This window comes from Spermophilus citellus (assembly GCF_964194105.1).
Source record: "Spermophilus citellus genome assembly, chromosome: 3".
Classification (NCBI taxonomy): domain Eukaryota; kingdom Metazoa; phylum Chordata; class Mammalia; order Rodentia; family Sciuridae; genus Spermophilus; species Spermophilus citellus.
In genome coordinates, this window is record NC_138184.1 from 199,249,937 (window position 1) to 199,265,232 (window position 15,296).

The 15,296-nt window shown below is 38.2% G+C and overlaps 1 protein-coding gene across 1 annotated transcript in view; it reads left to right on the forward strand.

Moving 5' to 3' along the window:
• The first annotated feature begins 5,868 nt into the window (after positions 1–5,868).
• PON2 (paraoxonase 2) overlaps positions 5,869–15,296 on the forward strand; it is a 32,177-nt gene continuing 22,749 nt past the window's right edge. Inside the window, exons 1-2 of the mRNA XM_081285793.1 lie at positions 5,869–6,027; positions 15,031–15,101. Coding sequence (XP_081141919.1) covers positions 5,954–6,027; positions 15,031–15,101 — 145 coding nt within the window. The 5' untranslated portion in view covers positions 5,869–5,953. The remainder of the gene's footprint in view (positions 6,028–15,030; positions 15,102–15,296) is intronic.

Below are 15,296 nucleotides of genomic sequence, written 5' to 3' on the forward strand. Positions count from 1 at the left end.
ACCACTTACGCACTCATAAAGCTCTTAGGACTTCTCCATATGTCACTTTGCTTCAGGCTACAACCTCAAACCTTCCTAAAAAAAAAAAATCATCTCCTCAGCTTGCTGCAATCTCTACTAATGATTTCCAAGTCCCCATCTCCAGACAAGACCTCATTCCTATGGCATGGGAATCATGTCTGTCATTGTCTCCTGGACTTCACACCAGATGTACCAGGTCCCAAACTATACTCATTCCTCACCACCCCCAACCCCTCCCTGTGACTCTAAACTGTTCTTCTCTCATTCCAGTTAGTGTGTTTTGAACAACTCAAGTCCTCTTCAATGCCTCCTTTCTCCCACATCTTATTGGCTACTCATTTCTATCCATTCAACCTCTGAAAGTCCTTAAATCTTCTTCTTTCCTCCCTTTCTGCTGCTTCTGCCTGTACTTACCTGTATATTCTCTCAAGCACACTTGAGAATAAACAGCCACCATTTCCATAGTCATCAGTGACCTTTGTCAACCATTGCAAAACACAAATGTCTCTCCCTTCCTTGAAAATCTTTAGTGACTTTACATCACATGTATGATAAAAATCAAAGCTCTTGGTTCCTGACACCTAAGATTGCATTTTCTTCCCTCTGTGTCTGTCTGTCATCTGTCTGTCTCTCCTCTGATCATAGCTAAGGCAGAGAACGTTCACCTCCTTTATCTTTGAATTCCCATTAACTGTTTGGAGACATAGAATATAATAAATGCCTAGTGAATTAATACCAGCAAGAAGAGGAAAAGTATAAGCAGCAGCCTGGTTTCCAACTCTCACGTATGTGGACATGAGATTATTTTCTGCATCTTACTACCAGCTCATTCATCTCTTCTCAGAGTATGCATTTTCTCATGTTGGATCCTGGTTCCACCATTTCCAGGGGTGTGACCCTGGGCATGATTCTTAACCTCTTGCTTCACTTTCCTCACCTATTAATGGCGGATAATAATAGTACCTAATTCAAATGTTTAACTGAGCTTCTAACTGAGAGTTTAGAAGTGCTCAAGAAACAACAGCTATGGTTGTACTTCAGCTGGCCCCTTCATTAAGCCTCTTTCATTAGGCTTCCGAAAGGGATAGTACATATTTTTCATGAATGGATAACTACTACTAATGTTCCTTTGTCAATGGAAAACATGTACTTCTTAGAAGAAGATAAAACATGTCTGTTTTCACCATATAGTTTAGGTCATCCATTCTACCTTGGGTAGAAGTTGGGGAGTATTTTTCTTTCTCTCCTCCACCTTTACACTTTCCACTGTTTTCTACCTAACTCTATCTGCTCCCCCATGGTTCAATAGCTCCTGGAAGAGGCAGCGAAGTCTCCAAAGAAATAGGCTTGGGTCTCAGAGACAGGAGAGCTGTCTGGCCTAGACATTGTCAAGTTCATAAAGAGCCCTAACCATTGACTTCCAACCTTATCTCAGAATTCATTCATTTATACATCATAAAGATGCATCACATCTACAACTGAAAAAAAACTCATTCATCTTAAACTTGGGTTCTATCACTGGACTACTCCTTCTGTAGTAAGTCAGAGAAAATATGCTTTTTTTAAAATAAAACAATTGTATTGTGGCTAGCGCATTACATTGCATTTTATATTTATGTAAGATTTAGATCTCTACAAACAACTTCATATTTTCAACTTAATATTTGAATATGTTTACTTGTAATTTGAATATGTTAACATATTATGATCATGTTTATGCTTCTGTTATGGCACTTTTTGATATGTTGAAGTCTAGGACTGGGGTTGTGGCTCAGTGATAGAGTACTTGCCTAACATGTATGAGGCACTGGGTTCCATCCTCAGCACCACATAAAAAAATAAAATAAAATAAAGTTATTGTATCCATCTACAACTAAAAAGAAAGAAAGAAAGAAAGAAAGAAAGAAAGAAAGAAAGAAAGAAAGAAAGAAAGAAAGAGAGAAAGAAAAGAAAGAAAGACAATAGCCTGGCTGGCAGGAGGACTCCTTTACTCTTCAAGAAGCCCTAAAGTGGGGCATCCACAAGGCACCTCTTTCTCTTGCTGATCTGTGTTAAAAGATCTGTGCCTCTTCTTTAAACAGAGGTAAGGAAGGGAAGGAATAAAAGTGATATGTCACATATTATATAAAATGACAATAATCACAAGTCACCTTCACAAATTACCATAAACATTATGTGCAACGATACTTTGCAAAGAGTTTTAAAGAGTTAAAGTACAACCATAAAAGGCAGTGCACTCCCAGGACCATTTTCAGTCTGTGAACTCTTTGTTTCTGGTCCATGATGAGATAAGTATGAAAAATTGAGTAAGCGTTTAGAAACTGTTGTAGAAATTTGACAAAGTAATTTTATGTCTATTGAATCAAATAATAAAAGATCTGAGCTTGTATTTTGTATGCCTGATATTTTACTTTATTTTCCAGTAATTCATTTCCATTGTATTTTACAAAGGCAAAGAAAAACCTGTCCTTTGCTACATAGAGTTTGAAAAGCATTGATAAAAAGGTATTGTTATTTTTGAAATTTTGCTTAAGAACCACTAAATTTCTAATTATAAGCTAGTCATTATTTGAGAAACACTTTCATACCAAGTCTAAGGAGTTTGTCAGCCCACAAACAAGTCCCAGAACAAGTTTGTTTTCTGTTGAGCAACTTGGTTATTTGGTAGTCAGAGATCATTTTCCCCACGAAATAACAAACCAGGGGTTACATTCTTGGTGTGGCTTATAAATCCCAGTGATCTTAAATGATAGTGAGGCTACACTACACAATTTAATAATCAGTAGAACATTTTTACAATGGAGATGATAAGTTTCTGATTTCCAAATCATAAAAGTAAAATCTCTAAGAAACAATGATTTCTAGACTGAGTATGGGGGTGAGGATAGGGGTGAGGATGGAGACTTGGGCAGAACTTGCTTCAGTAGCAACATTCAGAAAGGGAAAGAGTATGGGGATATAGGACCTTTTACACAGAATAACAGGAGAACTCACTATTCATATGAACAGAATTCAAACACAGCTCCTCTAAGATTCTCTGAAAATGAGGTTAGGTAGGTTTAGTTGGACTGGAAAGCTCTGGTTCTTTATCTCAGATTCTTCCACTCTAAACTCCAGGGTATTGTTTCCCTTGACTACCCAACACCAAGACAGCAAGCAGCCTTCATCCTGAACCGAAATCTGTCAGTATCTAGCTCCAGAATTTTTCTGACCCTGTAGCTGTTGTTTGGGACTGTGAGGACAAGTCTGGGCTTGGTGAGAAACATTGCTGTGATCCGTTAGTGATGTCTCTGTGGGTTTTGGAACAAGGGGAAACCAGCACAAAAGCTGGTGTTTTTTTTATGTATCATTTATTATTATTATTATTATTATTATTATTATTATTATTTTCATCATTTTATTTTGCTGTGGAGCCCAGGCTAAAAGCTGCAAAAAACCAACCCTTTCCTTTCAGCTGAAACCAGACTAAATTATGAACATGACTTTTCCCCCCTAAACTTGGAAATAGACCTTAAGAATGGCACAAAGCTAAGTAATCTTATTTCCAATCTATGGTTTCTTATTTTCAGACACAGGTAGGTAGGTGTTGTAATGTGGCTCTTGGCTCTTGACCTTGAGTCTCCAAGGCATAGTTTTACTAGTCTCAGGTCCTGTTTTACATCCACCACCTAAAGTCTGACTGCATTTGTGAGATTCTTTTCCTCCCCAATAATTAGTACCAGATATGAGGGGAATCCCCCTCCATTTATACAGTCATAGCCTTACCCTAAGTCAAGGTTCTTAATCCAAGTGGTCTATCACTTCAAGAGGAGCAGGAGGTGTAACTCAGTAGTACAGTCCCTACCCAGCATGTATAAACTTCTGGGTTCAGTCTCTGGTACTAGGCGGGGAGGGGGTGCATGTGGGGGGGGTGTTGGGGGTGCATGTGGGGGGGTGTTGGGGGTGTGGGGGGTGGGGGCAGGGCGGAGTTCAGGGTAGATCTTGACTTCAAACAAAATTTAGTATTTCATTTATAAAAGTAAGAAACACACCTCAGAAACATTAGCACTACTTGTAACCTTGATTCCAATGGAAGTAACAGTTTCATTACAGTTGCTAGAAAGTTTTTTTTTGTTGTTGTTGTTTGTGGGAGGGGGATTGTTTTGTTTTGGTGGTGGTGATACCAGAGTTTGAACCCAGGGACTCACACATGATAAGCAAGTGCTCTTTAACCCAGGGGCACTTTACTACTGAGCTACACTCCTAACCCATTTTTGTTTTTTTTTTTATTTTGAGACAATGTCTCACTAAATTGAGCAGGTTGAACTAGAAAACTTGTGGTGTCTCAGCCTCCAGAGTAGCTGGGATTACAGATGTGTGCCCAGCTGTTACAGAGGTTTGAAAGAAAATTTATGCTCTTCAACATTGAAAGAATGCTGTGAGATATTGTTATTTAACGTGTCAAATAACATAGCACACATTATAGTACTTTATTACTGTAGCACAAACTTGACATTTTTGTTCATTTTGTACCACTGGGGATTGAACCCAGAACCTCACATATGCTAGGCAAAAGCTCTACCACTAAGCGACAACTCCAGTCCACAGATCTCTTTTTAAAATACTTTGACAATTGTATTTAATTGTAAACTATTCTCTTTGCAGTCCTGTATATTTTATTGTTTGTATTTTAAAAGTTATTCTGAGATGGTATCTATTAAGTGTCACTACTGATAGAGGGGTCCTTCACACAAAAGAAGAATAAAGCTTCCTGGACTTTCAAAGAACAACTACTTAGCTCTCTTATATGGTCCAGAATAATACAATATCCCTTACCCTTAGGACTGAATCAGAGATATATAGAATCAGAAGATATATATAAGTTCTTTTTTTTTCATTTTTGGAAAGGTGTAGGTGAGAAAATTGGCATCTGCTTCTCTTTAGTGGTTATTTATGAAACTGATATTTGTTAAACACTGACAAATTTAGACCATTTCTGTCTACATATTGTGCAATTCAACTCTAAAAACCCTTAGAAGTAGTCATTTGTTTGTAACTGTCTCGATTTTTTTCTTTTCCCCAGTACTGAGGATTGAACCCAGGGGCCCTTTACCAATGAGTTATATCTCTAGCCCTTGTATTTTTAATTTTAAGACAGGGTCTCCGTAAGTTGCTAAGGCTGGCCTGGAACTTGGGATCCTCCTGCCTTAGAATCTCAATTGTCTTGAAGGGTGTTTCATGTATATACATACACACACACACACACACACATATGTATATTTATGTATGTTTTTTCTTCGTATTGTGTGTATAGGAAGAAAATAAGGCGAGAGAGGAGAGAGAGAGAGAGAGAGAGAGAGAGAGAGAGAGAGAGAGAGAGAGAAAGAAAGAGAAAGACCTACTCTTATTCCCATAAATTGAGTTTGGGTTAAAAAAAAAAAAAGTACTTAGGTTTCTAGTCTAGATGAAGTCTTGCTGGAATCAGGATATTGTTTTCCTCCCATCCACATCATATTATAAAAAGCAGTAATTCCAACATGATATATTTACAAGATATGCCCCATTGCTATTTTCTCCAATTAAAAAAAAAATGTCTTTGTAAAACTTTGAAAGTTTCTTACTTTTCAGTAGGAAACTTTCTGTAAGGAACGTCTGACGAGTGGGGAGTTCAGAAAGGTGTGCAGAAAGGTTTTGTGTGGGTTGTTCGGGAAAGGACAGCAGGATCTCAAGGTTTGGGGCCATTAAACTAACTAGGTCGTGGGAGGTCTGCGCGGGAAGGTTTCTGGGCAGCAGGTTCGCGCAGACAAAGGCCAGGCCCGGCGCAGGGCGGAGCCTCGGCGGCCCGGGAGCGGGATCGGGCGGGGCGGGCCTGCGCGCCGGGTGGGGTGAGCTGGCACCTCCCACGGTGCTGCCTGGTCTGGCCCGAGCCACAAGGCCGGCCAGCTCCCGCGCCATGGGGCGGCTGGTGAGTGTGGGCTTGATGGGGATGGCGCTGGCGCTCCTGGGCGAGAGGTTCCTGGCGCTCAGGTAGGTGGGGCTTCCTGGCGCCCCTCCTCGAGGGTCCCCAGGCTGCGGGAGCGGACGCCAGCGGGTGGAGAGATTCTCCGGGGCGGGGGATTGTGGGCGGAGTGAAGAGCTGTTGATGGCTCTCGGTTCCCCGGGCTAGCTGGGCCCACCCCACCCCCATCCGGATACTTTCTAAAAAGTTTATAAGCCTTTGCTGCTTACCAAGTTCTGCCTAAGTTGACAAGGGAGTGCTTTGCAATTACTCAAGGGCAAACCTAGTGCTTTCACTTGAAAACAAAACTATTACTCATGCATTGAAACTTTAATTATAAAGATTTATTTCAGGTCACCGGTGCTGCTTTCCTTTGTTGCCTGAACCAGACCCCTCTTTAATATTGCTCTCTCCATCCCTCCCCTGCATAGTTGGAGAAACACTTTTGTTTTCTCATCTTGGCGCTGTAGATCAAAGCCACTTGACAAAGCTACTGTTCTTACATCACTTCCTTATTCACCCTGGATCCCTGAAGCCAGAAAGCCAAACAGTAGAAGCACATCTCATATTTTAGTTATATTGGAAGCATGGTGGTTAGACATCAAGGTTTCTAAATTACCAATTAAAATTTTATAAGCCTCATGAGAAAGCCTTTTGGAAATATTAAACACCTACTAGGTATGTATGCTGTGTTCTTCTAGGCAGGCTACTATTGTAAATTTATACCTTAATGGAGTTTACCTTAATATAGGGGAGGAGAGAAACAAAATAAATATATGAATTACTATGCCCAGGTCGGGTACAATGGAACCCAGATAGTTGTACATCCCCTGAAGGAGTTTAGTGGAAGAGAGATTGACATTGGCTTTGAAGTGACCTTGCTTATAAGTGTGGTGATGGAGGTGTCCTTTGTGAATTCAAATTGCACTGTGAGCAAAGGTCTAAGATGAGAATTGGAGTACCAGTTTGAAGGAAGTATAAAGTCAAGGAATGAAAATAGTAGGGGAGTGGGAAGGATGGGCTTTTAGGCTGTTGAATAAGTTCAAAACGTGGCCCTTTTTTGATGGGCAAAGAGAAGGACTGATGGGTTTTTGTTTGTTCCATAAGAACCTGATATAACCAGTTTTGCATTATGAAGATGAACCTGCAAGGATAGAGCAATGGTTATCTGTACATTAGGATCTCCTAAAGGGCTGGTCTCTGGGTAACACCCTAGAGTTCTAACTTAGTTGGTATTTGGTTATTTATTTATTTAAAAAACCCTCTCCTGATAATCTGGGAATGTAACTCAGAGATAGAGTGCTTGCCTAGCATGTATGAGACTTGGAATGTGATACCTACCACTGCAAACAAACAACAACAAAAATAAATAAATAAATAAATAAGTAACCCCAATCTACCAACCAAATAAAATCCTCTCCTGATAATTCTCAGGGTTGAGAACTACTGGAATAGAGTATAAACATAGGGAAACTAATTAAGGTATTACAGTGGTTTGAAGAGGAGAACCGGGACTCAAACTCTCTAACCCCAGGAAGGAGGATCAAAAGTGACACCATAGCTTTCCACAGGTTGCTCCATGTCCCATAGCTATAGTTTCATCTGCTGATAACCAATGCAGGTGTTTGTTTTACTGAGGAAAGAATACTCATTGATAGGAAATGGACATGTTGATCTTAATTGTCATGTTATGTAAATGCTCTCTGCAGAACCATTGTGAGTTGAATGATATTTTTTTGTTGTTGTTTAGTTTTATTTTTGATTGACAAATAATAAGTATGTATTTATGAGATAAAATATATATTTTGTATACTATTGTGATCAAATCTGGGTAGTTAGCATAGCTATCACCTTACATATTTATAAAATTTTGTGGTACGAACATTCAAATCCTTCTCCTTATTTTGAAATATACTTTACTCTTGTTAACTTTAGTCACTCTATTGTGCAATAACATTGTAACCCTACTTGTAACATTGTACCCATTGACCCATCTCTCCCTTTCCCTAGCCTTTTATAACTATTACTGCACTCCAACTTCTACAGATCAACTTTGTAAGATTCCTCCTATGAATGAGATCGTGCAATATTTGTCTTTCTTCTTGAATTATTTTACTTAGCATATTTCAGGTTTATCTTAAATGACAGGGATTTTGTCCCTTTTTGTAGATGAATAGTATTCCATTGTACCACATTTTATTTTATTTATCCATTACTGCTGGACACTTAAGCTGTTCCTCTTTCTTGGCTGATATGAATAGTGCCTCAGTGAACATGAGAGTGCAGATGTTTCCACATACTGATATCATTTCCTTTGCATATATACCCAGGAGTAGGATTTCTGGGTCTATTTTTACTGTTTCAAGGAACTTCCATGTTGTTTTCCATAATGGCTATACTAACTTACATTCTCCAGAATAGTAAACAAATGTTCCCTTTATTGCCTAAGGGTGTTGCTCAGTGATAGAGCACTTGCCTAGCCGGTACAAGGGCCTGTGTTCCATACCCAGCACTGAAAAGAAAAGAAAAGAAAAAAGAAAAAAAAAAAAAAACTTTTCCAACACTTATTTTTTGTTGTCTTTCAGATAATAGATATTCCAACTAGAGTGAGGGGGTATCTTGTTGAAACTTTGATTTTCATTTTCCTAATGACCAGTGATGTCGATTATTTTTTTCATATATCTATTGGCCATTTGTATGTCTTCTTTTGAGAAATGTCTGTTCAGGACTTTTGCTCTATTTTCAAATTGTTGGGGTTTTGTGGTATGAATGAATGAGTTGAGTTCTTTGGATGTAACCCCTTATCAGATGTATTCCTAGTATATTCTATCATTCTGTAGGTTGTCTCTTCACCCTGTTGATTGTTTCCTTTGCTGTGTCTGTTTTTGCTTTTGTTGCCTGTGCTTTTAAGACCTAATGAGTTTTGATGACTTTGTATGATCTTTCCAACTCTGTTTTAGAAGCAAGACCACCAAAATTCACAGGCTCATTAAGTTATCACTAATTTTCAAATCGCCTGTGTTCCCACAAATTGAAATTTTCTTAACAATTTTCCTCCCTTCTAATCTTCAAGTTTTAAAATTAAGTCCCTTTGAATGATACATATTATAATTGCAAACCTAAGACAAAGCAAATAAAGCTTAATGACATAGATTGTACCCAATAAGTAGTTTACAATGTGATGCAACTTTTCTTTACAAAGATTTGACTGTGATAAATTTTAATGAGCAGTGATTTCACAGGTTGGTAACTTTATTGGCTAGTTGAAGCTCCAAAGGCAGTGAGGTAATATGGGGTGAGGTGATAGGTGATGGGGGTAAGTGGGAGGTGGCTTGATTTAGCAAACAAAAATGCAGAATGCCCAGTTAGATATAAATTTCAGATAAACAACGAATCATTTTTTTAACATTAGTGTGGAATTCTTATACTTTAATTGTAGTATAAGCATGGAATTTGGGACGTAATTGTACTAAAACATTATTCATTGTCTGACATTCAGATTTGACTGGGCACCCTGTGTGGTATCTACTCTGCAGTGTGATCAGATCTATGGCATTTCTCCTGTCATACCTCGACAAAAAGCAGCATGTTCCCAGCTTCCCATAAGGAAAGACTTTTCAAAGGAAGGTGAAAGGACACAAACTTTGTTTTTTGTGCTCTACTCTGGTGTCTGCTATTTAATTAGTTATTGCAGATGGTATTTTGGCAACCAAGTTATTTGGCTCCCCCAGGATACCCATTTAAATTTCAACTTGAGTTTCAGATAAACAATGGGGAAGTTTTAGTGTAAGTATGTCCCAGGTGGATAAATGTAATCAAGATTGTCTGTTTCCTTTGGAACTGTAACTGACTGAGGTTCCCAGGAGAGGATGGCATTCCCCACCCATCTTCTCTACCCTTCCCTAGTTGAGAAATAAGAAAATAGAGATAAACAAACATTCTCAGACTTTTTACTCCCTATTGCAAGATACACAGCCTTGTTTGGATGAGTCATGAGATGACTTGAATGCATCAGAGACCCAAGAGTGGGCAGAAACCCCCAAAACAAGTGTCTGGACATTTTGCTTAATGGTTGATGACTTTTATGACAGCTCCAAAAAGCAACTCTGGAATCTGTTTTGAAACTCTTCAAAAGAGGCAGCTATTTTTTTTTCTTTTTTAATTACTATTCTGCTTATCACTTATCTACTGTGTGCTGGTCACTGTCAAGTGTAGAAAGTTCTTTATATGAAACCAAAATGTACATTTATCAACATTTTGAAAGACTATCCTTTTGTTTTTATGCTTTCATTTTATATATCTGTGTGCAGATATTTTGTTTTTCTTTATTACACATGTAAATATTGAGGTTTGGAGAGCTTAACTATTTGGGCCATCAGGTAATTAATTAGTGCTGGACTTGTTAGCTATGCCAGGTCTTCTGATTCCAGTTTGTTCCAACTTCCTCATCACTTCCGACCCTCTGTACCATTGACAAATTTTCTCCAAGTTTGCATGCCTATGCACAAATTCTTAGTTACTTTGTGCAAACATTGCAAGGTCCTAGAAGCTGAATTCCAAAGATTTTTATATCTACATATAAAAGATAAAGCCCATGTTTGTATATATCTGCACAAGGAAGACAAAGCCCCACCAATGTTTTGTATGTTGGAAGGCAGTGCCATATGGCACAAAGTACTGGCTCAGAGTAACCCTGTTCCAACTTTGCTCGAGATATATTGACACTGTTGCATGGTTTGCCTTCTATGCTCCCCACCATGAGTAAGCCAGTGACAAGAAGTCGTTGTTGTGTTCCACTCTGGATAAATACTAGAAATAGAAGAAATAGAGGTTGATATCATGTTAATGACTGTTGGTTAAGAATTCATGTGTTGTGTGGTAAGATACCCTGAATTTATTAACATCTTTATTACCTTATACCTTGGACTAGTTATTTCACCTACTTGCTCCATTCTGGGATTATAAGAAATAAATGAGGTCACCTGTATCATATGCTTAGAATAATGCCAAGCACATAGTAAGCTTAATAAAAATTGCATACGATGACAATGATGTTTGTGCAAGATTTCTTAGACTTTTTTTAGGATGTAGATCTATTAGTAGTCTGGTAAAGTAGCCTTGATTTCTTCTTAGCATCATTGAAACTCTTGCAGTGCTGGGATTGAACCCAGGGCCTCACACATGTTAGGCAAACATTATACATCGAACTGAACTACATCCTCAGCCCTGGTGTTGTATTTTTATATGCATAGAATAAAATAAAACGCATAGGGATACAAAATGAACCAATCATACTTAAATACTATTACCAAATTATTTTAAAATCTAACTTATGAACAATAACATGAGTTTAAAAAAGTTTTTTTATTTTAATTTTTTTGATGAGATCCAGAGGTGGGTAAATGTCAAACAGTGATAATTTGAAGTAATGATGAGTGTAAATGGCACTTGGAGATGGCTATAGCAACTGAAATGTGATGGCAGCAGTACCTGTAATTGTTGATATTGAGAGTCACAGGTATTGCTAATAAGAGGTACTGTGGCTTGTTCCCACTCATTATCCAAAAGAGTACTCTATTCAGTTAGAGGTTTAACTACAGTAGTATTTTTCCCCCACCCAAGGTCATGAGTCTCTGAATTCTACCCATGGATTCCTTGAAGGTCTAGGACCCCCAGATTAAGATCTCCAATATGCATGATTTCCAGTGGGATCATCTGGGAATGATTGCTGATAGCCAAGGGAAGCCAGCTTATATCCTGCCATAGGCTTGTAACTCAAAGGAAAATAATTGAATTGTAAGGAAAAAGAAAAGGAAGAAAAACAAAAGGAACCTCTAGCAGAGAAGGCAAAGAGTTATCATCTTGAGCATCTATTTTAATACATTGTCGTGGTTGTTGGAACAAAGTGTCTGAGGCTGGCTCTGGGTTGAAGGGAAGGAATGCTGTGGTTGATTAGTGACGTCTGCATGACAGCAGAGTGGCGACAGCCATGCCATCTCAGACCTACAGTAACCATAAGCTTGCTATGGGCATGAAGTGTTAGAGAGCAAACACTCCGTACAAAAGTAAAAAGATTTCCCTTTTCACATCTCATGGTATTTGTGTTTATACTATGTATTTTATACTTTTACATGAATAATGATAGCCTTTTTGATCTGCCAATTCAAAGAGGTTTGCATAGCTTTCTTTATTCCCCAAGCTTCTTAAATCTGATATTATTTAGGAATGCTTTCAGCTGCAAGTAACATACATCAAATTAATGGTGACTTATACAAATAGGGACTTATTTTTCTTACATGACAAAAACTGTAGCTAGGGCATATTCTGAGTCAGTGATCACAGCAACAAACTGGGTTCTCTGTTTTCATGCTGTGACCTTTCACTGTTGACTTTACAGCCTTGTGCTTGTCAAGAATGGAATGACTGCAGTTGTTCCTGTTTTCTCAAGGACTGTGTGTGTGTGTGTGTGTGTGTGTGTGTATGTGTGTGTGTGTGTGTGTGTGTTCAAATTACAAAGAAGAGAGGAGGGGAGGTGAGCACTAGCTCTCTCTTCTTGTGTCTACCATTTTTATCAGGAACAAAAGTACCTTGCCCCAGAACTTGAGCTGTATGATTCCAGGGAGAAAGTCTAGCAGTTTTCTACCAAGGGAGTCTGGAAGACTTGATGAGCCAAAGCGGATTGAAGCAGAATCCTGTTTTTCTTTCATAATAAAGGAAAGCCAAGGGAAAAACTTATTTGAGTAAATGGAAATCATGCACAACCCTTATGTAGCTCTTCAGTATTAATAGCAGGTAGTCTGCATCTCTAAAGGTGATTTTGTATAACTAAACTAGTTGAAGATTGCTCTTTTTAGCCAAGTGCATCATCAGGCAGTTATCTATACAAACTTAAGTTGACTGAAATAAATATCTCTTATTAAACCATTCAAATACAACTGAGCATGTTTCTTTAAACAGATTATATTTATTATTTATTTTTTTAATTTGTTCTTCATAGGTGGAGTTTATTTTTGATATATATACATAGAATAAGTATAACTTGTTCCAATTAGGATCCCATTATTGTGGTTGTATATGATGTGGAGTTATATTGGTCGAGTATTCATATATAAGAATAGGAAAGATATGTCCAATTCATTCTACTGTCTTTTCTATTTCCATTCCCCCTTCATTCTCCTTGTCTAGTCCAATGAACTTCTATCTTTCCCTTCCTTGTTGTGGGTTAGGATTCACGTAGAACAGATTGTATTTAATCATATAGTTTATCTTTGAAAAAGTAGAGGTAATCGTCATCATCCCTATTTCTGTAGAGTCAAATAGACATAGTGCATAAGTTATATAAAATTGACACCCAAGTCAACACATGATACTTCACGTACAAACTACAGCTGTGACCCATTGATTTGTATGTACATCTGTTTCTGGAGCCACATATTATCAGGATCTTGGAAGTCTTTCGGGTTCAAACTGAGGGCTGCAGAGATTCACTGATCTGCCAAGGATCATGGAGTGTACCTGCTGGGACTCAGCACGGATCTTGGATCTCGGTGCTCCTGAGGAAAGCACAGAGTCGTAAGGACAAGGGCCACCTCTGTGTGATAGCTGGCTCCAATGCTTCCTCACTGAGTGGACCTCCAGGGAAACTGCTTTTCTTCAAGTCAGTTTCATCATCCCTCAAGTGGGGATGATGGTACCTAATTTGCAGGGTTGCTTTGAAGAATTGAATGAAATCATTGAGGTAAATCACTTAAAACCATAGTAGACTTAAAATAGCAGTGAATTATAACTGCTGTATTATTGATTTCCTTCACCACCCATGGTTATTATCAGCATGGTCTTCATCATTATTCCACTACATGTAATTTATATACTCTTTTTTTTCCCTTTTAAATTACTTTTGGGGCATGTAAGAGTGAGATTTGTTGTATTTTTGTTACTTTGATTGAATTTTTTTAATGTATTTTGTTTTTATTGCATTTTACATTATTATTATTTATATTTGTACATTATTTGTTTCATTGATGTATTATTTCAAGAAATTTAATATTATTTGAGTTGTATGATTCCAAATACTTACTGGTTAACACTTTATTTAGAAGCTTTATGATATGAATTGTCAGAATATAGAGTTAGCCCAACCAGTTAGTAGTTCTGGATGACCTAGGCCCTATTTTGCTAAGAAACCAGTACCCTTTCTCATATTCAGTGTCTGGAAGTCAGAAGCTGTCAGGGATTCAAATAGGAGAATGAGGGGCAGATTACTATGTGTGGAACCATTTTAAAAATCGCCAAGTTCCCTGCAAATACAATTTCTGTTTCCTATGACTCCAGAGAACCGAGAGGTGAGAAAAAGAGAAGAAAAAGCCTGCAGTATGTGTACTTCAAAATTGTCATTTCCACATGTTTTGGCCCAAACTTCCTTGTAGTCCTCTAGGGTGGAAATGATGGGAGAAGATACCCTAGTGGAGTTCAACATTCCCTAGTTATTTCTTCTTCTTCCTGCCTCCCAAAACAACCAGAGGGAGTAATTTGCCAAAGTTAGATGGTGCTCTCCAAACTTCCAACCCTGGTACACATTGTATTCCTTAGTAACTCTTTGTGGGTGTGTGCTAAGGGCTAGGCTCTGAGTGATGCCCTTTGTCTTGGCCTTTTTCAGACATGGAGTGAGACCGCTATTTTTCATTGTTTGGCTCTTCAGTGGAAAGGGCTCCTAGAGCTACATCTGAGGTCTTTTCCCACCAGAGCTGCAAGAAATGTGACCTGGTGCTCTGTTATATTATAAACAAGTTGTGTTTGTCGAGTGCTGGGCTTTTTCTCAGAGCCCTGTCCATATGCAGAACTTCAGCGCCTTGTGCTTTTTGTTTTAACTTCTTTCTGGTGCTGTTTCATGTTCCTATACTTGTTTTTCTGTCTTCACTTTCATCTGCTTTAGGTTTATGCTGCTTTATGTATTGCTAAAAGCCTCTTTAAACCCTTTCTGGAACAAAGCAGGGAACATATAAACAAAGTTTGTTTTGTTTTGTTTTAAACAGAAATCGACTTAAAGCCACGGGAGAAGTGGAATCTGTAGATCTTCCAAACTGCCACCTGATTAAAGGAATTGGTATGTATGAGAAAATGCTTGTTTTACACATTACAGTGTTGGACCACCAACATTAAAACACTCATTAACAGTATTTTGGCAAGCAATTAGTGTTTTTCAGCAATTAAACCACATGATCAACAGAACCCCCTTTGGTCTATCTCTTTTGATCTTATGCATCCTGTATTTCTCTTTTCTTATGCTGACTGTAATTTA